This window comes from Ricinus communis, chromosome 4, assembly GCF_019578655.1.
Source record: "Ricinus communis isolate WT05 ecotype wild-type chromosome 4, ASM1957865v1, whole genome shotgun sequence".
NCBI lineage: Eukaryota > Viridiplantae > Streptophyta > Magnoliopsida > Malpighiales > Euphorbiaceae > Ricinus > Ricinus communis.
Window position 1 is genome coordinate 15,379,253 of NC_063259.1, and position 24,743 is coordinate 15,403,995.

The 24,743-nt window shown below is 33.6% G+C and overlaps 1 protein-coding gene across 6 annotated transcripts; it reads right to left on the minus strand.

Moving 5' to 3' along the window:
- Positions 1-1,933: 1,933 nt before the first annotated feature.
- LOC8289494 (anaphase-promoting complex subunit 6) lies at positions 1,934-24,101 on the minus strand. Of its 6 annotated transcripts, XM_048372929.1 has the most exons (19): positions 23,345-24,094; positions 22,573-22,923; positions 21,301-21,636; positions 21,028-21,162; positions 20,762-20,835; positions 19,693-19,732; positions 19,368-19,413; positions 19,051-19,130; positions 18,707-18,888; positions 18,492-18,617; positions 16,883-16,957; positions 15,416-15,541; positions 14,005-14,074; positions 7,402-7,484; positions 7,022-7,132; positions 5,882-5,981; positions 2,984-3,019; positions 2,621-2,751; positions 1,934-2,517 (listed from the first exon to the last, which is right to left on the minus strand). In XM_048372929.1, the coding sequence occupies exons 3-18, from the start codon at positions 21,544-21,546 to the stop codon at positions 2,647-2,649; spliced, it is 1,635 nt and encodes a 544-aa protein (XP_048228886.1). In that variant the 5' UTR covers positions 21,547-21,636; positions 22,573-22,923; positions 23,345-24,094; the 3' UTR covers positions 1,934-2,517; positions 2,621-2,646. The 6 variants fall into 6 exon arrangements, with proteins under 6 accessions (XP_048228886.1, XP_015577547.2, XP_048228884.1 ...); XM_015722061.3 differs by having other exon boundaries at positions 1,934-2,751; XM_048372927.1 differs by having other exon boundaries at positions 1,934-2,751; positions 22,573-22,926.
- Between the last annotated feature and the right edge of the window lie 642 nt (positions 24,102-24,743).

The following is a 24,743-nucleotide window of genomic DNA, read 5'->3' on the forward strand; positions in this document are numbered from 1 at the left end:
GTTAGTTAAGATAATATTTCCTTACATATGCTTTTTTTGTACCACGCATTGCAGTGCGAAAATACAGTGGTTCAAGAACGCTAATAACAATATTGATGTTATGACGACTGTCTTTTTGGCTGATATGGGTAAAAGTATCCACCACATGTATTTTTCTTTTTTACCTTTTTCTTTTTATTTTCTTATGTTTAACAAAGTCGGTTTTAGTATATGTGATTAACTTTAATTAAGATTTAATAGAATTCTTAGTTACATTTAGAATCTTAAATTTATGTGAGTTTTAAAATTTTTTAGAGAAATATCAATAATTTTGGCACATGAACATAATATTTTATGTCTCATGATCAATTTTATATAGTTAAAAAAATGATTGTCAAATATACTAACATTCTTTATTGACTCTAATATTTGTTTCATATTTTTATATTTTTATACCTCATGGCTTCTTTCTTGTAACACTTTTATTCCTTTTTAATCATAAAATAATAATGCTATAAGTTGATTGATGTATTTATATTTTTATTATATGTATTTATTTTATTATAAATCAAATTATATGCATATAAATTTTTAAAATACACAGTTCTAATTTTTCAAATAGAAAAATTATAATTAAAGTAATAATATTCAAAAGTAATAACTGATTTTTATTAAAAATTCTCTCACAACCATTTTAATATCTAAAAATACATATGGTCTACACTTAGAGTGTCGACCATATGTTTGGCTCATCACAATAAGCATATGAGCCATACATATGGTAGATACTGGAGGGTCAATAATGTAAGGTTCGACCATGTGCCATATTTAACATCGTCGCTTGAACTGTCTGAGCCATTGACTTTCTTACCTCCCTCATGTAGCACAAAATAGCATATTGAAGGAAATATCTCTTTCACTAGTCTATATAGAGAATTTTTTTTTATTCAGCACATTTAAGTAAAATAAAGCCATCACATATGCAGGCATTTAATCATAAAATCATGGAAAGAATAAAGTAAAATAAAGAAACGATAAAAACTAAATTATTACAATCCTTTTATAACTAATTAACTTAAAAATAATTAAAAAATGCTAAAATAGCAAAAATTCTTAAAATTACTGAAAATGAGCGACTAATCAAACGAACAGCCGGTTGGTTGCATTATAAAGCTGATCGATTATCCAAAAAGCCAATCAGCTCTAAGATTTCTACCTAGGCCAATTTGACAGTTTTATGCCTCTAACATCTATTTATCCAACACGTAGTTAAAACACATACATAACATCAAATAATACATAAATAGATCTATTTTTAAGACAAAGAAGATTGAATTGATGAAAAAGAAAACTTACAGTAAATATATATGGCAATTTTCTAAAAGTATAAAAATTAAACTAATCATATGAAATTAACAAAACTTAAGTCTAGTCATATAAACACGTGTGAATTATTATAAAAAAAAATCTAATATGTTGATCTATTCATTTATAGCATAGAATTATCAATATTCTAAACCCAATAACCATAAGTTATTAGATTCAAAATCCAAGAAACATGCATGGGGTAAAAACACATAAATTCATGCTATAACATAATTATAAGCATATATGATATTTAAAAAAAAACTATCATAGAAAGACAAACACATTATTCCTAACATGTTCTTAATAACAAAGATAATAAGAAAATATAAAAAAAAAATGAAGAAAGAGGAGAAAAATAATAATACCAGCGCTTTGAAACTCTCATATCATTACCGTAACTTAATTATTAGTTTTTATAAATATATATAAATTTTATTCAATATGTAGTTTTTAATATAATATTAATTTTTATAAATTTATTTTATCATAATTAAAAAAATTAAAAAAGCAAAAACAAAAGCCCCACAAGTAAAATTTAAAGATTAAAGAAGAAAAAGTGCCGCCTGTATAATCTCTTAATACAAACTAAAAGATTAAAGATTTTTGAATTTGTATTACTGAGAAGTTTCAACTCCTAAAGTATTGTGATAAAAACACCAAACCGGAAAAGATAAGACACAACATTTAAGTTTATAGTAAAAGATCTACACGTGAGACATGTTAACATATCACCTTTTTTTTAGTTAAACGGTACCGTTAGACCCCTAAGACCATGTATTGCCGCCACCACCACCCTATTTTACTTGACTTGCCCCAAACCTAATTTTACTTCCCAGTCCCATTTGAGCATCTTCCAAATGTCTCTAACTAGAGAAATATTCTGTAAGCAGCCATCCCCCTGCAGAAGACTCGAGTTATCAGGCTCAAGCGCAGCCTTCCTTGCCCCTTTGTCAAACCAAGCCAATCTCAAGTTATAGACTACACAACAAAGCTCCACCATCATAACAGTGCAAACACCCAGGTTAGCCGTGAAGCCACCAAGCCAATCACCATCGTGGTTCCTGAATTCATTGCAAACGTTATCACTGCCGCTAAAGTTGAGGCTTACAGCTTGCATAATTCCGTCAGGGATAGACCCATGCAAATGATAAAATTTGAGAATTTCTTCTTCTAATAATAATACATAAAACAACTATCAATTAGATAAGACTTATTGAGGAATCATAGCAAAATAAATTCATATACATTACAACATGAAATGAATGAATAATACAGCATCATCACAATTAAGCTCCCTTTTCAGTGAAATTCAATTTTTGGGTCTATGCCACAGCGACCTTCATCTACAAGGGCCAAACTCAACATTTCAGTGCAAAATTGATCGTCTGGTTTAAGCCATAAAGCCTGATTGAGAAAAAAAAAAAATCAGATAAGGGAATTAAAATTAAGTGAATAATGCATCAAAATCCTAGCTTTCTTTTCACCGTAGAACATCATCAAATGCAAATAAAGTGAACCCCTTTTATTCAGCTACGCAGAGATTGCAGGAATGTGCCCTATGTCATGGCAAGGACCCACGATGCACAAATTCATGCATTTAATGGAACAGAAGCAAAGCATATTCGGTACTACAAACCTTATGATAATGTGTAATTGCAGCAGTAAAATTATCCTGCACAATGATGAAAAAGATAAAATAAGAGACTTAAATTTGATAGCCAACTACATTTGAATATACAAGGCCCTGTAAGTGGTGGAAAATTTTACTGTAGAGTAAGAAGGAAATATTTATAGTTTAAGATACACTTAAATTTGATAGCCAATATTTATAGAATCCATGATTTAAAATTGACCAAGTGTTTTCTATATGAACAACTAATAGTTGGTTTCTAGCATCTAAAGGACTTACTGACAAGATCTTTAATTGTATCTTTTTATATTATCTTAATAGAATAATGATATAAATGGTTACTAAAGTTGAAAATAGTTTCTTTTTTGTCACAACTTTAATTAATCATTCTATTTTCATAATGTCTCAATTTAGTCATCTTCACAGAGATTGACAAGCTGAAAAATTAGTCCATGGAGAAAGAGTAATTAAGAGAAAGACATGTAATATGTCAATCCCTCATTGGAATGGTGACTAAATTATAATTAAAACTAAAGTTGAATAATGAAACAAATCAGAATTGTGACCAAATCCAAACCAAACGCAAAGTTTAAGGACCATTTGTATCATTATCCCTCTTAACTTCTACTTATTTACTTTTTGTGTCTTAAGCCATGAATTGTGATTCAGACAAGTCAAAGGGGATCTCTTACTAACTTTCCTATTACCAAAAATCCCCTGAAACCTCCTTTTTTTTTTATGTTTAGACAACCCTTCATTTTTACAATAAAAGATTGTAACTTCCTATACATGGATTCTCTTTATCAGGGGGAAGGGGAAGTGGAAGCTCAAATCCGAGCCGCCACCTGAGCTCCATAGAGCTCTTCCACTATGCTTATAAATTGCTGCATAGCAAAGAATGCTAGTCATTATTGGGCTGTGAATATTTCCTTTGAAGACACCAGCAGTTTACTTTTTAGCACCATCAATTTCATTTCTAATATTTCCCAATATAACAAGTTAAGAATAATTATTAGTTCGCATCAGTACTTTATAACATGTACCTGCCTTGCACTTGTTAAAAAAAAAATAATAATATCCAATGCAGGAAAGGTCTTTCTGTGATCAAATTTTCTCGGCTTTTTGCCTTAGGGATTGCTCATAGTAAATTAAAAGTTGCTCCTGCTAACTCATGCATTTGCATAACGCCGTTTTCACGGTTTAGGCCCAGGATCAAGATAATTGGTTGAACTCTGAAAGCAAAATATAATATAATAAAGAAAGAACTCAAAAGACAAATCAGCAATACCCCTCTAATCAAAGCCACAAGACAATGAACCTCTATGCTCATTAGCAGCATTAGTAACATTATAATAATTAGAAGAAAGTGATTTACTTCTATCATGGTACACGTCCTCCCTAAAAGGAAACCCTTTTATACAATCAAGTAAGAGCACCTTTGAAATTGACTTGACTATATACAGGAATTTATAAATAAGATTAAAGATTTTCAAAATAGCCTTGATCTGATAAAATGGATTTATAATGTACCAAGTATCAAAACTTAATTTTCATCTAAATCCTGGTAGGAGTCATGTAAATATATCTCTACTAATGCATTGAAACTATCATAATAAGCATATAATAACTCAACATAGATATTGTATCTCAACCGGTGAAAGCTGTCTATAAAGATGTTTAGCTGAACCATGCTATGAGAAAAATTTTCACAAGATGTATGATAAAAAGGAAGATTAAGGGTCATCTTTCTCCTCAAGACCTTTTTGAAAATATGAGAAAAGGATAAAATGTGCTTTTGGCACAAAAAGAGACCCACAACTTTGCGTTTTAGGATCATCTAAAACTACACTTTAATGTGTTTGTATTACACCCGCAAGTGAAAATCAACTGAAGTTAATATTTTAATGAGTATTGTCAAAAACTCCCTCTTAAAAATAGTTTGGACATACATAATTAAAAATATTAACTTTTAATTTACAGTATATAAAAATATTTAAAAAAAAAAAAACAAAAATTCCATGAACCTAGATCAAGTTATTGAAGTTTCAAAATCTCATGTTGCTCAATTTGTATATGATGACCCATACAACAGAGTAATAGTTATGGTGGAGTTCAATGATGATCCTCTTAACCTACATTATAGATGATGATGACTGAAAGTAAGTAAGGGATTGAGGGCTCTAAAATAGGCATATTAGAAATTCTAAGGCCTTTTCCACCAAATAATCTATAGTCGGGAATATTTGTTCATGTACCTGTGAATCCGATGATCTCTTAGAAATACCAGGAGAAACAGTATAAAAATGAGAATGTTCTAATTTTATTTTATAATTTCTGATATCTAGCCTCCATATGGGAAAAGACAATAAGAGATCCTTTTCATACCCCATTTCTCATTCTCATTCCTTTTATTTGGGGTTGCCAAGTGCTCACACCAACACTGAATGAAATAAATGAAGACTTGATTTATGTTCTAATCCCTGATACCATATCCTAAAGATTCTTTAGATTGGAGGGACCTTTTCTTCTTCTGTAAAAGTTTATAATAGTTCGTTTCTGTATATGTAAAGGAATAAAAGACTGGCAATTAATTTCCGACATGTTTTATAGAGGTCAATTTACTACGGCCGTTCTTCCCATAATTCTTCCATATCTCAAATAAAGTAGACCATTAGAGGTCTCATTGTGAGAAGCACTACTTATGAATTCATTATCCTGAGAAGCACTACTTATGATAGAAATTTTCTGTCACCACCCTCAACATCAAGATTAATTCTAAGATTGCTATCACATATACTCCTATTAGTTTATTTATTAAAATTAATTAAGGCTTGAAACAGGTAATGGATAATAGACATGTTAAGCAATAAAAAGAATACAAGTAATTCATAACTTTCAAGATACCTGCAAGTGATAAGTGTATGCAAGGCCTGCATAAGTACTTAAGCTTCTAGTTGAAAATGCAAGTGCTCGCTCATAGCACGAAATTGCTTCATGGTACATCCTGACACATTGCAAGTTCATATAATTAGTTGGAAAATATACAAGTTCATCATTCACGTTCTGCAAATAAGTATCAAAAGAATCTATCCCCAGGATGAGGGAGACTAAGGGCATCTACAGTTAAAATGATAGCACCTTTATTCAACTAAGAAATCTAATTCACAGATAAGAGGATAAAAGAATAAAAACGTGAATGGAAGAATGATAATAACATAAATCTCTAAATTAATAGTATATTTCAACAGACAAACAGCAATACGTTGTGATGTTGTATTAGAGGAAATTTTACACTTTGTTCTATCTGGAAAGGTACTTTGTTGCCTAAAATCCAAAACTTCACAAAGGCAAAGCTGAAGATGAAAAGATTAAGAAACATGCAAAGCTAGTTTATGTTGCTCCTTTTTTATTGTGTCAACAAATAAAATAGAATGTTTTAGGTCTAGCATAATGCAGATTGCCGTAGAATGTTGTGAAGTATCTACACAACTTCCAAATCCCAACCGTTATTATGTCAGACCTAGAGCAAATCTAATTCATCTTCATTCTACACCTACATGTGTCCATATGGTAATGCGATTGCACCACCCTGTAAAATCACTTTCAAAGTTGAACATGAATTTCAAACTGTTTGTTAAAAATCTTTAAACGGAGTTTTGATAGACTTGAACTCTTCATACTGGAACATGTTCTTTTATGCTACCTCCCAAAACAATTTTATTCAATGCAAACACATAAATTCACTATAATCCCAAGTGGAAGTAAATTAAATATATTTAAGAAAAAAAAGGAAAATTGTGTTTACTTCATAATCAGGTTGCTTTTGGCGTGAACAAGGATATCATCCTAAAAAAGAATGATTGTTTGAAAACATAAGAAATAGAAAAGCTATTTTCCCACTTGAGTTTGAAGACAGTCTTTTGGCCCTTTAGTTGGAGAAAGATAAAGAAACAAAGCAACCGTGTTATACATCCTGACTCTTGAAAAATCTAGAAGGCAAGAAACAACTAAGAATAGAGAGCCAATTATAACAGTATAACATACTTCAACTTTCTGTATGCATGAGCAAGATTCAGCATAGTTGGTTCCCACAATGAACTTAAAGATGGAACGTGTGCCAGCGTCTTGTCAAACCATAGCACAGCCTTATTATACCTGGAAATGTTTCACAAGAAAAAATTATGCTAACTAGAAAGACCTTTAAATATTCATGGCCTTAGCTAAAGAAAAAAATTATAAGCATGTATCTGCAATTGAAGTTGGAAAGCATTAAATAAATAACAAATTATTCATACATGCATTATGTCATTGTAAACAAATAACAGAGGAATTTCCAGGTCTCCAGGAAATGATAAATGGTGATAGTGGTGGTGCTGCTGGTGAGTGCAACTATATCATAATCACATAAGCAGAACAATCCTTACTCTTTCATGTTATAAGCAACAACACCCAATTCATTATACACCAAAGGATCTGAAGGACAAATGGTCTTGGCCTGCATGAAAAACTGGAAGGAAAAAAGAAACTCGGAACTTTTAAACAAATACAAAAACTGGTGAAGAACACAGAACATAGCCATAATTATCTATCCCTAAAAATGGACAGAAACAAAACAAAAAACTAATACTTTACAATCCAAATAAAGAAGAATAAAGCTTAGCATTGTTTCTTGTATACTTAGCAACAAAGCTGTCAATGGATATACAAGGCCGATATACAATATCAGTGCAACAAAACAGCAATCGTTATTTTTCTACACAGCCTAGGAACTAAGTCACATCAGCTTCAAGTGCACAAGTACATTAAAAGATCCAGGACTTTTCTGTTGAAATGGTACATTCATATTCATTTTATTTAAAATAATCTTACAAGTTAGAACACAAAGTACAACATGAAGTACAATGATCATTCTAAAGTAGGTTTTGATATTCTGTTATTCCAGGTGCTATGCTTACCTTCAATATTTAGAATGCTTGTTTTTCTGTTGACTTAGCATATATAGCTGTATACCTATTTAGGAATTATAGTTGTAATATTTCTCTATTTGTTTCTTGTAATTATTCCTATATAGTTGACTTACCTTTCCTGTAACTATTCCTATATAGTTGACTACCTTAAATAGGTCTAGGTATCTTGTATAAATACCTTGAGATATATGGAATAAACATAAGAGTGTTTTTCAGTCAATTGTTATTTTGGTATCAGAGCAAAAGAAAAATTTTTCCGCTGCCTTCTTTTGTTCAAACCCTAGCCGTCATCTAACTGCAGTCTTTTTTCCGCTGCCTTCTTTTGTTCAAACCCTAGCCGTCATCTAGCTGCAATGTCTACTAAAACTAACAACAAAGAGATTCCTGATAGTAAGAAACTCTCGACGGTGACCATTCATGAGACCTCTTCTCCAATCCATATTAAATTGGATGGTTCTAATTATCGTGTTTAGTCAAAGATTTTAGAGATGCATATTGCTGGCAGGAAGAAGAAGGGTTATATTACTGGAAGAAAGGTTGCACCTACAGAAGATGATACGGGCTATGATGAATGGGAAGCTGAAGATGCCCTTGCCAAGTCTTGGCTTATTAATTCCATGACTGATAATCTGATGTCGCACTTTGTTCAGTGTGGGACATCTAAAGAAGTTTGGGATGCGGCTAAGAGGAGCTATCTTGATGTTTCTGACTCTTCCCAAGTATATGAACTGATGAAGAGGTCATTTCAATTGCGTCAGGGTGGTCGACCTCTCCCAGAATATCTCAATGAGTTAAATTCAATTTTCATGGAGCTTGATTATCGTAGGCCCAATGACATGACATGTGCTGCTGATATTGAAAAACAAAGGAAGCGTATTGCAGAGGATCGCATCTATATGTTTCTTGCAGGTCTTGATCACAATTTGGATCAAGTTAGCAGTCGTGTTTTGTCTACCTCCCCTTTACCAAGCTTGGAAGAAGTCTACTCTTTAGTTCATCGTGAAGTGCAAAGACAAGTCACCATAGGAACAGAAAATCATTCTGAGGCTTCAGCTCTAATGATCCAAAAGAGCACCTCTCAGGTGACTCCTTCTATTCCTGTGAATTCTACTGCTTCCAATTCTCGCTTCTGCACTCATTGCAATAGTACCAGGCATACAGTAGATGTTTGTTGGAAGAAGCATGGCTATCCGGAGTGGTATAAACTTAAACAAGCTGAGAAGAAAAATAAGAAATATACTCAGATTGTTGTTCCTGACACTTCTCCACCTTCTGCTTCTCATGTCTCTCAAGTGTCTCCTCAACAAGGTAATTCTAGTCTGACATATGTTTCTACTGCTTCTAACACTTGGGTTATTGATTCAGGGGCTATTGACCATATGACTAGTAATTCTTTTATACTTTCCTCTCTAATGTCTTCAACTGTTAAGTCTGTACAGGTTGCTAATGGGACTTCTATGTCAATTACAGGAGTTGAGAATGTCTCAATTTCTCCTACATTATCAATGTCATCTGTCTTACTTGCCCCTGATCTTTCTAATAATCTTTTTTCCATTAGTAAGATTACCAAAAGTCTTAATTGTTCTGCAATATTTGATTCTACTCATTGTGTCTTTCAGGACAAACGTACGAAGATGACGATTGGCATTGGTAAGGAAGGAGGAGGTCTTTATTACTTAGAGGGGCCTACGGAATTTAAATCTGAACCTAGCCATGGTTTTCAGGTAGAAAGAGAGTCGTTTGATAGAGAGAAGATTCTTTTATGGCATTGTCGTTTGGGGCATCCATCTTTTCCTTATTTAGAGCGTTTATTTCCTAAATTGTTTCACAATGTTGCTATCTCTAGTCTAAGATGTGAACAATGCATTTATGCTAAAAACCATCGTGTTCCTTTCAAAACCAGTTTCAATAAGAGTTATATTCCTTTTTCATGTGTTTATACTGATGTGTGGGGTCCTTTTTCTACTCCATCTGCCTCAAGCCATAAATACTTTGTGTCTTTTATTGATGACTGCACTAGAGTGAGCTGGGTATATTTGATGAAATCTAAAAATGATGTTATACAAGTGATTCCTCAATTTTACAAAATGATTGTCACACAGTTTCATACTCAGGTCCAAGTTTTTCATTCTGATAATGGTCGTGAGTTTGTAAATCAGTCACTTACCAATTTCTTCCTAGAACATGGCATCCTACACCAAACTTGTGCCTACACACCACAACAAAATGGTGTAGCAGAGCGTAAGAATCGTCATATCCTTGAGGTTGGTCGGGCTTTAAGCTTTACTATGCATGTTCCTAAACGTTTTTGGGCTGAGACTATCATGACTGCTGTCTTTCTTATTAATCGAATGCCTGCTCGTATCATTAATTTTCAAACCCCTTTAAGGATGTTATCACAATTTCACTCTATTCCTTCCGCTCTAAATATTTGTCCTAAGGTTTTTGGTTGTGTATGTTATGTTCATGTACACTCTATATATAGGGATAAGCTTGATCCACGTGCTCTTAAATGTGTTTTTCTTGGTTACTCTAATTCTCAAAAAGGCTATAAATGTTTTCATCCTCCTACAGGTAAATATTATGTTTCCATGGATGTTCAGTTTTGTGAACAAGTATCTTATTTTTTTGGGGATGTATCTATGATTCCTCTTCAGGGGGAGATAAGTAGTAAGGAAGTTCGGTTATGGTTAGAAGAGAAGTTGTGGATGTCAAGTAAGGGGGAGAATTCAGCTATTATGGAGAATAATGAATCTTTAGATAATACTTGTTCTGTTGAGTTTGAGTCTGAATTTAAGGAGAAAAAGGATGAAAGACCAGCTAGGTTATACCAAACGGTTATACAAGAAGAAAGCAGAATGCCACTGTTATGCCTTCTCCTGACTCTATTGCCCCTCTTGATGATACTACCATGCCATCGGATGACTCTTCTACTATTAATCCTGAGGTATGTGTTCCCTCTCCTACAACTTCAACTTTAGAGAAAGATTCTAGTCCTGTAACATTAGAAAATGCTATTTTGAATCCACAAGTTATGGATCACGATCATGATAGGAGATATCCCCCTCGTGAACATAGAGAACCTGATAGGTTAGGTTTTTCCAAGTCATCTTTTAATGTCACTTATCCTATTTCTGATTTTATCTCTTATCATCGTCTGTCTAAGGCTCATCTAGCTTTTGCTCTTCAGTTGTCTTCTGTGTCTATTCCTAGTCATTTTCAGGAAGCCCTTGGAGATCCTACGTGGAAGGTTGCTATGGAAGAGGAAATGAAGGCTCTCCAAAAAAATTCTACTTGGGAGATGGTTGAGTTGCCACAGGAAAAGAAGGCGATGGGATGCAAGTGGGTGTTTGTTGAAATCTGGTCGGATGGGACAGTTGAAAGGTACAAGGCTAGACTAGTGGCCAAAGGTTACACTCAAACCTATGGGATTGACTATCAAGAGACTTTTGCTCTTGTGGCTAAGATGAACACCGTTCGAGTCATTCTATCTCTTGCAGCCAATCTAGACTGGCCTTTACGCCAGTTTGATGTAAAAAATGCTTTTCTCCATGGTGATTTGATAGAGGAGGTGTACATGGATCCTCCTCCAGGATTTACACTAGGAGGAGGTAAGGTGTGCAAGCTGAAAAAAGCATTGTATGGGTTGAAACAATCGCCAAGGGCATGGTTTGGCAAGTTGAGCTACTCAATGAAGGAGTATGGTTTTAAGCAAGCTTTGGCAGATCATACTCTGTTTTATAAGAGGGAGCATGATGATATAACCTTGCTTATTGTTTATGTTGATGACATGATTGTTACAGGTAGTAATGCTAGTGAGATAGAGAAACTTCAAAGCTACTTGGCCAAGGAGTTTGAGATGAAGGACTTGGGGGTTCTAAAATACTTCTTAGGTGTTGAAGTATCTCGGTCCAAGCAAGGACTTTTTCTTTCCCAACGGAAGTATATTTTAGATCTCTTAGCTGAAACTGGTAATTCTGCCTATGAACCTGTAAATACTCCTATTGAGGTGAATCATGGTCTATCTATCTATCCTGATCAGATTCCGACTAATAAGGAGAGATATCAGAGACTAGTGGGAAAGTTGATTTATCTAACTCACACTAGGCCTAATTTATCATATGCAGTTAGTGTTGTCGGTCAGTTTATGCACAATCCAAGTGATCGACACATGAATGCAGTGAATCGTATTTTGTCTTATCTGAAGTCCTCTCCAGGTAAAGGTATTATGTTCTCCAAACATAGGCACTTGGATATTATGGGTTATACAGACTCTGACTTTGCTGGCTCTAAATTGGATAGAAAGTCTACTTCAGGCTATGTGTCATTCGTTGGAGGTAATCTGGTGACTTGGAGGAGTAAGAAACAGAATGTAGTGTCACTGTCTAGTGCGTGTTGAATCGGGCTCTTCATCATGCAACCACAGAGCTTGCTTGGTTAAAAATTCTCTTAAAAGAACTCGGGTTTGGTCCAAAGAAACCTATGGTACTTTATTGTGATAACACTGCAGCTATTGAGATAGCTAACAATCCGGTTCAACATGATCGAACTAAGCACATTGAAGTTGACAGGAATTATATCAAGGATAACCTAAATTCTGGTATGATAGAGGTTCCTTACATTAAGAGTGCAGATCAGCTGGCCGACATGATGACTCACGCTGTTACTAGTGGCTCATTTTATGCATCATTATCCAAGTTGGGCATGTGTGATATCTATGCACCAACTTGAGGGGGAGACTTAGCATATATAGCTGTATACCTATTTAGGAATTATAGTTGTAATATTTATCTATTTATTTCCTGTAATTATTCCTATATAGTTGACTTACCTTTCCTGTAATTATTCCTATATAGTTGACTACCTTAAATAGGTCTAGGTATCTTGTATAAATGCCTTGAGATATATGGAATAAACATAAGAATGTTTTTCAGTCAATTGTTATTTGTTGCCATATTAAAAAAATTTCTGCAGATTTATACAAAAAGCGTTTAGTTCTTCTGAAACTTCTAATCTGAAGTTAATAGCATAGCAACCCGTGTATAGCAGAGCAGAATTAGCTGTCCTTTTGCCAGAGTAATTTACCACATAAGCTGTCTCTATTGTCTATTCAAATCTAGGAGAGTAGTCAGATTTCCTATGAAATAAATTTACTCACTTCAGTAACTGCGTTAAGGTTAATAACTGTGGTAATGAAAGAAACCTTCTGAATCTTCCACTTTTAATAGCAGATTTCTCCACTATCTCATTACAAGTTAAAAATTCCAGAGTATTCACATCTTCCCTCACCAAATATGGCATCATCTAATATATCAAAAGCTGATTATAGATCCCTGCAGCAACCAATCCTGAAGAAACTAAATTGGAGGAGGTCAAACTGGTGGGATGAATCCTGCAGTATAATATAGCAAAACATTGCTCTTCATCTTTTCCTGACCTCATAATTGTAAACCTCCCTTAATCTTCAAATTGTACACAGACATCATCCCTCTTAACTCTCGTTCAATCTAATTTTTGGAAGATAAGCAATTTAAGAAAATGCTAATTACATATATATCTTACAGCTGCAGATTCAAAAGCTTTACTTAGACGGGGCCCCAATAGAATGATGTAGGCATTAATCTGAGGATTATCTGCTACCCTGCACCAAAATTTTGTACCAAATTTTTCTGGCATTCACCTCTACTCTAGACATCAAAATTAGCTCTATTAAATGAAAGGACGTCTTGATACTTAATGCATACGCCAAAAGTTATATAATTTTAATACACATATATACATGCTATCCCTTAAATATATTAAGTGATTCTTATTTTGAAGTTCAACAACAACAAATAATCAGTTCACGATATCAGTTGAGCGCGATTTCCTAATTGACAATGCCATATCAATGTGGCATTTCTACCATAATGCTAATGCTAAACAAAGAAGTCGACAAAAATTCATGTGAAACGCAAAAGAATTGTTATCAAAATTAAAAATTTAACCAATAGGTTCACACTTCTCCAAAATAAAAATCAAAACTCGAAATCTGTCAGTGGTAAGAAGAGAACAAATTACCTGCTCAGCAAGCTTAAAGCTGTGGGTTCGCATGTACTCCATCCCAATGTACATCGTTGGTAAATGGCACCTGGAATAACAGAATATCAAGATTTAACCTGTGAAAATAGAATTTATAAATAACAAGACTTCCAAGTCCACAACCATAGAACCAATATAACAAAACGGGGTTATCACTATTTGCAAACCTAAGAAGAATAAATAGTGTAAACTACTTTGTCGGTCAAAGAATTTCGATCTTTTTTCTTCTCTAGAACTACCTTTCTTATTTAGAGTTTATAGGACATTTCTGGCGTGCTTTTGTTTCCCCTTGCATGGGGAGGCAGGTTTTATTTTTCTGTTCTGCATAATTAGAGATCTCAAATGTAAGTTGACCCCCAACTAAACAATACCTAATAAAGACCCAACAAAGAAAACGATTATGCCCAAAGATACTACCTATTACGCAAAAAAGGCCTTCCTCTATCCACTTTCTCCCCACTTACTCCGACAAAAGTAACATGTCTGCTACCTTCAGATAAGTAAATAATAACAGAAAATGTTACTTTCTTTTTGATATATAACAGAAAAGGATACTGATTGAACTTTTAATGAACTTTAGGATTTTGAATGCAGAACGTTCTCCTTTTGTCAAGCCCACTACAACTAGTCAGACTCATATCCAGAAATAACCAACCCAACAGAATAAGGTCTAAGACTTACAATAGAAAGGGTGTTCCAGTGCTCAAGAATTCCTACATTGAGGGCCTGCCAAACAGTTAAATTATAGAACCTACACTTGCATAGCATGGAGTCGGGTGCAGTGATTTTAACTCAAGATCTCTAAGCCACAGTAGAAGGACCTTACTTTGCATCACCTCACCCTCATAGGACTTTGATACAAAAACTAAACAGAAAGCCAAAAATTTGACAGCTTTGAGTAATAAGAAGTAAAGTGTCTTGCAAGTAGAAAATAGTACTAAAATCCAGTAATCTTATTTGAAACTTAGTCCTTCCCACTTGTTGCTTTCTAGGTGAGCATGTTGAACTCCATTAGTAAAATAGGTCATTTTAACCAAGGGTTAACATCATGAAAGGGAGTTCGTGCACACAGAAACACAGCATAATGCCATCCAATCAATAGGAATAACATGCTACAAACAAGCATATTTAACATTCTTTCAGAAAGAAGGGGAGAGAAAGTGAGGGAAGGGGATTGAGGGATGGAGGGAGAAGCTAGAAAGAGACAACATAAAAAATGGGAAAGAAGGAATGCTAGAAACAAACTCAGAGCAAAGCAATACTAGAGAATCAAATAATTTCTATGTAGGCAAATGCCTTGTCAGTTTTCATTGCATTTCTCAGTATACCAATATATATCAAATAGTTTTAGAACTCATGGAAGGTTTTTGAAAGTAATAGCATTAATTACCCAGGAAATAAACGAGCAGCAGTGCGGTATGCCGACATTGCTTGATCACCCTCTTCTTGAGCAGCATAAGCATTCCCATAGCCTATCCAAGCAGGTGCAAAGGTTCTATCTAAACTTGTAGCCTTGCTGCAGCACAGAACAGACAAAATTAAATCAGATCAACTTCATGGAATAACAAATATTACATGAAAAGCACATAGATAAAACATGCGATTGTAAAATTTGACAAAGTATCACTAACAACAAAACAGTTACCCTGATTCAGCCCAAAACTGCTAAAGCCCAATCAAGTTATTGTGGAGCCATACAATTATATCTTTTCTTTTCTTATTATTCTTTATAATTTCTGAAACATATGAGGTTGATTTGTTATGAAGAGGAAAGAATCAAGTCATTAAGAACAAGAGAAATGCCTAATAGTCAGTAGGGGTGCCAACATAAAATGGAAAACCAATTTGAAGCCAGAAACCCAATCTAAAGTATTGATTAACCAAATCAATCGGTCCAATTATTGTTTACATATTACAAAACCGATGATTAACCAAAGCAAACCAAAGTGCATGCATATTCATAAATAAGAAATGACTATTCTTATACTATCTCAATAATACTCGCAAATTTGAATCTTAAACATTTCAATTTGCTATACAAATAAATTCATAAAATAACAACATAATTGAAATGAATATGCCCGTAAGTTATATCTTAAATGTTTTTATACTAGTGGGAAATAATTGATGTCATGCTAAAACATTACCATTATCAAAGGCTTTGCCAGTTAAATCCAGTTTAAATTAACTCAACTCAACTATACCTTCCCAAGCTACTTCAGGGTGGCTATATGGATTCTTTTTCTCCATTTTGCACGATTTTGGAGTACATCTTAGAAATTATGTAAAATTACTAAACCCATTTAATATCGAAAAAGATAATTTATTTTGGCTTATGAAAAAGAATAAAATAACAACTAAACTAAGAAAAGAAGTAATACCTACTAAATTCTAGTGTTTAACTAATATTCAACTCAACCTAGCTTTCATATAAACTCCAAAATTAGCCTAAATATTTAATCTGCAAGCAGTCCTATGCCATTCAAGAAAATCCTCACAATTCCAACTTAAACAAAAATGTAAGAAATAATGTCTCATGATGCCAAAAGAAGAAGAGTGGTGTGATTCAAAAGCATTTATAAAAAGCAAAATTAGTCCAACATAGAAAATCATGGGGTCTTTCTTGTGTTTGGCACAATTGCCACACCATAAAATGTCCTAGTAAACTCTAAGAACAAAAGTATAGTAGGAAACTTTGAGTCCTAAGTTATCCATCTTCTATCAAAATAAGGCACTGGAAAAAGAAATAACAAAAATTATAACCTCCAACTAAAAAGGTACAAAAGAAACTGAAATTACAGATACCTCATATTTTTCCATAACAGAGGTGAGTTTGCTATGTTTCTATGATGTTTACCTGAAGTAGCGCCGTGCTTGGTCGTACTTCTTGATACAACAGTAGTAACAACCAACAGCAAACCATGAAAGAGCCCTAGAAGAAAAGAATTCAAATGCGAAAATGATTTTGCGCACAATATAACAAGTGCTTGAGTACAAAACTAAATAATCAATGATCTTCAAGCAGGATATCATAACAAGATCCAGAGGAACACAATCTCCTTTGTCCCTCTATGCGTGTGTGCGTGCATGTGTGTGTGTTCTTGATTTCAAAAACAAAATTCTAACTGAGACAAGTATCCATTAGATATCAATCAAGTGCCATCTTTAGGCAGAACATGAAAACTGGCAAAATAAATTTCCCTTTACTTTTCTTTATTGATTTATTGATTTTAACAAACACCATCTTTGCAAAACTAGTTTAAATCTCGTGTCCTCTCATAATCCAACTCTTTGGAGAGTGGTGCACTAGCCAAAAATCCACATACAATGTTCATTGGAGGAAACACATACAATTTAGAAGGTCATATCATAATATGTCTATAGCTATATCATTCATCAATTTGAGTTAATGGTTTATGACTTATATCCTCCAAGCACAATTACATAAACATATTTATGTGAAGATTGTCACTTTATTATATTTTCATTGAACCATTCATTATTATCAAGGTGATAAACAAATAATTCTTGACACAAGCTATGCTTGATGGATATATTTAGAAAGCAAAACATACACATAAAAATGTCAAAGAAAACTCATTTTTAAGGGTACCTATAACTTAGGAGGATTAAAAATATGTTTCAATAGAGAAAAAAAAAAACATAACTGTTGAACTTTGAGGTTTGAAACTCCAAAATTCTAATGATAGCAAACACTTGGTAGTTTATCCTAGTTAATAATATGTCAAACGTTTAAGCATAGAAATAAGTAATTTTTCAAGTATTCAAACCATGCACAAGCATCAAAAATAAGAAAGTCTAGAGGCAGTTTTCCTAGACAGGGAAAAATGCATAGCATGCATCCAGAATGCATGGTTGTGCACTTTGAAGCACAAAAAACAAGAACTTCAAAAAGTAGCATGGTTAGAGCATGGCCATGCATCCCGAACATATATTCTCACAATCACTAGAGCCAAATAAAAATTAAAATTTTCAAGCAAGATAAGGACGAAATGGCATGGCCTAATGCATGGCCGTGCAAATAAGATGCATGCCGTGCACTTCAAATGCACGTTGTTGGTGCACTTTAAAAACGCATTGAATGATCTTTCTCCAAGTGGCAATACTAGCTAGTTTAGCATTTAATGAAGCTCCAATGGTCATCTAACATCTTTTTCACTATATTCATAAGCCTTGGGCATCATTTATTAGGTTAGAACAACCAAATTAAAGCTTGATTATTGCAAATTTGTTTCTCAAACTCAAGAATTCTCTTCATTATAAGATTTATTCTTTGAAAAACTTGGCTTGTTGGGAATTTATTATACTTTTCTCTGAACTCTTAAGATTCATTCTCTTCCTATTTACCTTTTTCTCTCACCTTGCTAAACAAGCAATCACGAGAAAGAAAACAAAAGAAAATGACAGAAAGCAAGTCAAGAAAAGAAAAAGGAGAAAAAACTCACTTTTGAGGATAATCCTTCACCAAATTACATGCCATAAGATAAAGCTCATTTGAATTCCCAAGCTCCATAGCAGCAGCTAAATGCACCAATGTACATTTCAAATGGAAAGGGTCCTTCTCGAGTAGTCTTTTGAAACAGAACATAAAATTTAAATAAGTTGTGACATCTAAAGTACAAATACTACACTTATGCTTAAAAACCACTCGTAAACTTACATAGACGTTAGTTCAAAGCATTTGTTATATTCGCCACATTGATGGTAGTATTCAGCTTTACAGGCAAGCAGATCAGTATCTTTCTTTAAAGTATGCATGAAACTCGCGCTGGAAGGGTTGCCATTCTCGCTTTCTTTTTCAAGCTCTTTAAATTTGGCTTCTATAATACTTTCTTTATCATACTGGACAACCATCACATCCATAGGGCAGAGAATTAAAAATTAGTACACAAAAGCACATAAAATAACTGAGTCAAACATATATCATAACGTCAGTACATTCGGAAAAAAAAAATTCTGTGTTTGCAATTTGATCCTTACATAATTGAAGTTCTGTGCACTTACCTTTTTAACCAAGCAGGAATAGAACAAAGAGAGCCACTCATCTTCAGGACCAAATTGCAATGTTGAAAGCAGACTTGTTTCTGTAATTCAGTAGAAAATCTAATAAATTAGAGCACTGGATCATTTGAACCAAACCATATAATTTTTAGGGCAATGTATAGTGAAATTCATATGCATTCAGTTAACAAGTCAAGTGCCAAACCAGAGCTTACAGAATTTGTCTTTGAATAAAAGAATTAAATGTGTATATATATGTATATAAACCTAGAAAGTACCAAACGAAGCAAATCAAAAATCTTAGTTGGAGAACTTTTTACCTTCTTCACATGTAAGCATGTGATTTTCAACAAGGCATTCCAAAGCCTGGCAAGAGATAAACATAAAAAAAATTGTCATCCTTCCAAATTAAAAAAACAATGCCTCCTACCTCTGATGAGACGGAATACTTTGTCAGAAAATAAAAAAGAAAGATTCAGACTGATTTAATCATAAAAAACTCTTTGCCAAGTAATATGGATATCTAAGTTTTGTGAGGAAAGCCAAGCCCCGTGCTTGTATAGCCACAAATGCTATGAAGCAAAAGGAGTCTGGTGCAAAAACTTTTTAGACTCCAAATGCGAATTATGATAATAAATAACATACCTCATAACCTAAAGGATCAGCCTTGATAGCAGCTTTGTACCTTTAATAACCACAACAGAAGAGACTAATTAAGTTCTCATACAAGACCATATTATTTTCCCTGTTGGTTACGAACTTGAGGATTGATCAAAAAGACTGCTGTAATTGCAGAAAGAAAGCAAACAGAGTATACAAGTGACAGAAAAAAGATGTATTCTATCTACTCAAAACGTGGAGTGAAACAATATTAGAAGGTAGAGAAAAACAAACCATGGAACTCCAATATTGAAAATTGAACCTTTCAGTTATTGGTTTCTAAATCTTAGACAGCAATTGCCTAATCTTAACAAAGTTTGTTGAAATAGCCATGTATTTAGTCAGTGCTGTTCCTGTTCTCAGAATTGGATGAGCTTCCTGAAAGCTTACGAATAACTATTCCTTCCAATTTTATAACTATTTTTTAATAAATCAATACAAGCAGCCAAATAGACTCAAGCCACTTGAATTAGTAAAATTTAATGCACTTGGACTTCTAAAAAAGAATAAAACCCCTTTAACTAGTGAGGACTTTGTTACAACTTACAACTCAATTCAAAATCATAAGTAAACCTAATTAAGAGACTCGAGAAATTACAACTAACCACATTCCAGCAAAGGTGATAAAAGTCTTATAATACCCTTAAGTTTGTAACGTTAAATGACTCCTGGAGTATGATTTACTGGAATATACATACAATTTACTGTAAGGACTAAGATGTTCAATGATATCTCAAATACGCCCTATTTAAAATTTACAGAGAATCTAAACTCTCAAGTCTTTGAACTGCTCTCTAAGACTTCATGTTACCGACCAGAAAAATAGACGAGGCTTTAGCCACTTTCTTTTGTGTGACAAATTATAACCTTGCTTTAGTTCTGAAAATCCATAATAAACCTCATAAGGATATATAGTAACAAGTGAAATGACAAGTATGCTTTTTTTTCCTACAAGAAAAGATGCGTAAAGCATTCCATGATTATGCAAAAGGGAGAAAAATTAAGGAAAAGAAAGAAAAAGACTTTGATAAATAAGATGGTTAAGGAAACAAACCACTGACGAGCTTGGGAACGATTTTCTAGAGCTTCATAAGCCCGACCTCTTAAAAAGCATATTGCTGAAGATATCTGTCAAAATTTAAACTATAAACCATTTAACATAACCTGTAGAATAATTGCATCCTTTAATCTACATATGCTCATGTATGCTTTTTACATGCTAACAACAGGTTGAACAATGAAATATGAAATGTTTCACTGAACCATTAACACAGCCTCAATGGTGCTAAAAGAAATTAAAAAAATAAATAAAAGACTCACGTTGATCTCACGATCTTCTCCATCTTTATCCAAGTACATGACATTGCACTCTTTAGTGTCAAATACATTTCCATGTTCATCAACCTTAGCATCACCAAGCATTAGTAGACACTGATCCCATTCCTTCAGTTCCTCCTAATAGTAAATTAAAAAAGGAAACGTATACGCATATGCAAACTAATTAAAATTAAGAACAAAAAGATATCAAAATTATAAAACCTTATACCCCGCATTTAATTTTCTTTTAAAAAAAAGTGACTGAGGAGAGAGTACAAGGCATTTGGCAGCGAGGTAGCGAAAGCGCAGGTCGCGGAGAACGATCTTGGAAGCGTTAAGGAGGTGAAAGGCACGGCGATAATGACGACCGAGAAAGAGGGCTTGAGCCTGCATGTAAATGTCAGCAGGATCGTTGGTGAAAGTGGCTACTTTGTCTGCGAAGAAGATGGCTGATGAGTATAAGTGCTTGCTCACACAATCACGCACTACTCCTCGAAGCTTTTCTATCTGCTCTTCTCTCATCTTTTGGATTTTGGAAGTTAAGGGAGGCTTAGGTAGCAATTGCTCTCTGAACTTTGGGCAATGTACAATCACCCAAAATTAACCTTTTGGCTATTGCCCAAAAGATTTCCAAAAAATGGCCGATTGAAATAATCAGAACAGAAAATCATTAAAAATGCACAAAAAGTAGACATGTACAGGTAAAGGAATATGCCCAGCACACTAAAATCTGAGATTAAAACTGGCAAGGAAACAGCATTCTAAAGTTAGAAGTCCCACTAAAAAACCACTGAAGGCCAACTCCAATTAGATATAATTACAGCATGTTCCCATTTACAAGTTAAATTATTAGATCCAAATGACTAGAACTAGCCACTTGATTGGTTGGACTTTTACTATTATAAATTGTTTATATTTCTTATTCCTTAGTGATGTGGGATCTCTAACACTCTCCCTCAAATACAACTGGAATTTTGCAGCGGTAACACTGAATCAAGTCGCTGGGACTGGACATCCAGACGGAAAGTCGAAAAATTAAACAGCGGAGCAGACCTCCTCTAGTACCATTTTATTATTTAAATTGATTTGATTTAAGAAATGGGCTCTGATAATCGGGCACTATAAGGCTGAATTTTACAATTGTGGAACAGAAGAAATGCAGCAGCAAAAATAAAATCTGTAACAGTATAAAACATATCAAGTTTTAGGCCCAAAACACACACCAAATGCCTTAATTACAAAGTATAAACTACACAACAACAACAATGACATCTACATTTCAAAATCTGTAACCCTAATTATCAACAATCAACTGTCCGACAACTTTGATTTACTAGTCACTTAAACTATAACCTCAATTCAATCACTAACAACCAAACGAATCATAATTTCATGAATCAAAATCAAACAGCTAAAAACAATAGGTTGTAAATTCACAAGGCAAAGAAAATAAAATCTAAACCCCAACTTTCAAAACTAAATCACTTTTGTTTCCCATTTTGTTCTTTGGGTTAAAACGAAAATGAAAAATTAAAAGAGAGAACTTACCAGAAAACGTCTTGATTTGTCGTTTGGCTTTGCTTCTCTTGATTTTGCTGTTTAGTGTTGAAAAAAAAAAATCCTATGACTTCGTTTCTCAGGAAATCCGTGCGGCGGAAGATCCTGAATTTGAGACTTTCTACACAAAATATTCTCTTAAACGAAGGTATTCGGGCTTGGATGGCGGCTCACGATCAGCCTCATGAAAACCTTATATTCCCTGAGGAGAGACGAACACACAATTCCAATGGCAGCAGGAGAAAGAGAGACTTTCAAACCCGATACATCCACTGAAAGATCCGATGTGCTGAACCACTGAACGGAAACGTGAGACTATTCCTCATTCGACTTCCACACATTCTGCTAGAGAAGAAATAAAAAAATGATAAATCCTATAGGTTGACGCCACAAATTCCACCCAAAAAACCCGATTTTGATTGTGCCTCAACTATATCAACTCGTGATTCTGTTCTTGTTTTGTTAGATCAAATTTTATACAGAAAAAATAGAAGAGCAATCTGAATTTGACCTCTTGAATGAAATTAAGGGAAAAAAGCCTGAGACCTAAAGAGAATGTCACTAAGTGTAATAATATGTTTCAGTTTCTGAAAGCAGATGGCATACACTCTTGAATGAGCCTTTTGGCAGTCTTTTCTTTACCAGTAAGACCAGGAAAAGAAAGCCTTCTAATATAGAAAAAAAAAAAAAAGGATTGTGCTTTCAAAAGCTAAAAAAGAGAAAACGCAAACTACCGTTGTTCATAAACTGGAAGAGTAGTTACCGAGTTTCCAGGGGAGTAAATAATCAAAGATATTTCAAAAAAGAAGTTCCCCGCATTCTTGTTTTCTTGGAGAACTCGAAGGCTTACTGAGGCAATGCAATGAACAACTCGAAAGCTATCTTGATCTGACATCAAAAAAGGAAGACAGTGTGGTTCGCAGCTAAAGGCATCAACCAACCAAAAAAACCCAGCGGTTGAGTACCGAGAAAAGGCTATCTGGATCCGGCATGAGGCCGCGCGTCGAATCGCTGAAAGGCTTGGTGATTTGGTAATCTGAAGATAGAAAACCACAATGATTCCAAACTTCACTTCAATGGTCTCGTATCCATGCTGCCCCGACTCTAAACTCAATGTTTGTTAACTAAGCGGGACATTCCAAAACTCTTTCTTATCAAACCCCTTTCTCGTTCCCTTGTACAGCCCTTACCAGGCTGTTTTCCGTGGATTAAAGAAAAGAGGAGGTCAAAAAGCACGTGAGGGGTAGACAGAAACAACGCTCGTAGCGAGTCCTGTTTAGTCCCCTTTCTAATTGATATAAAGCTTTCGACCCAGTGAAACGCCGAGGAATAGAGAAAGAGAGAGACATGGAGAGTGTGGGTCGAGTTGAGTGAGGTTTTAGACACCAGGGTTTCTGAATGCGCGGGATGTTTTTGTTCTCCAACTCTTTTACAAAATACTGGAAATAAAAAAGAAAAAAGGAAATGATATTTACAGAAAAAATAAAAATAAATATACATTATGTACAAAGTTAGTAACAGGATTAATATGGCGGACTAAAAAATTTAGAAAATTAATAGATTTTATTGAACTATAATATATAGTTAGTAAAATAATTAAGTTGTGGTACGCAAAGATCTTTTGACTTTATATATTTTTAAATTTTGAAAACTGCTTTTAGAAAGAAAAACAGATAAAATTAATATTTTTTTACTTAAATATGTTTAAAAACAATAATTTTTTCTTACTATTTATTTTTTTTATAATTTTATATTTATATCATTAATTATTTAAAGATATTAAATTAAAATATTATATAAATTTAATATTTTCAAGTATCGAAAAACGCTAATGATACCTTTAATATTCAGACTATAAAGAAATTATAATTGAAGTATTAATAAAATTTTCTTAAATTAATTTACATAAAATGTAAATTTAACATAGAATATAATATTATTAAAATCCAACTATCGGTAATGTATCTGAAATTTTTTATTTATTTAATTTTTATTTGAAAAAAACTAATAGATTCAACTAAAAATTAATAAATAACAAACTATTTAAATTTGTAATAACTTGTAAAAGCTATAACAATATCTATGTGAAAGATCCATATATATGTAAATTTATAGAAGATTCTTAAAATTGTATAAAGTGAAAATGCTTTAAATTAAATCAT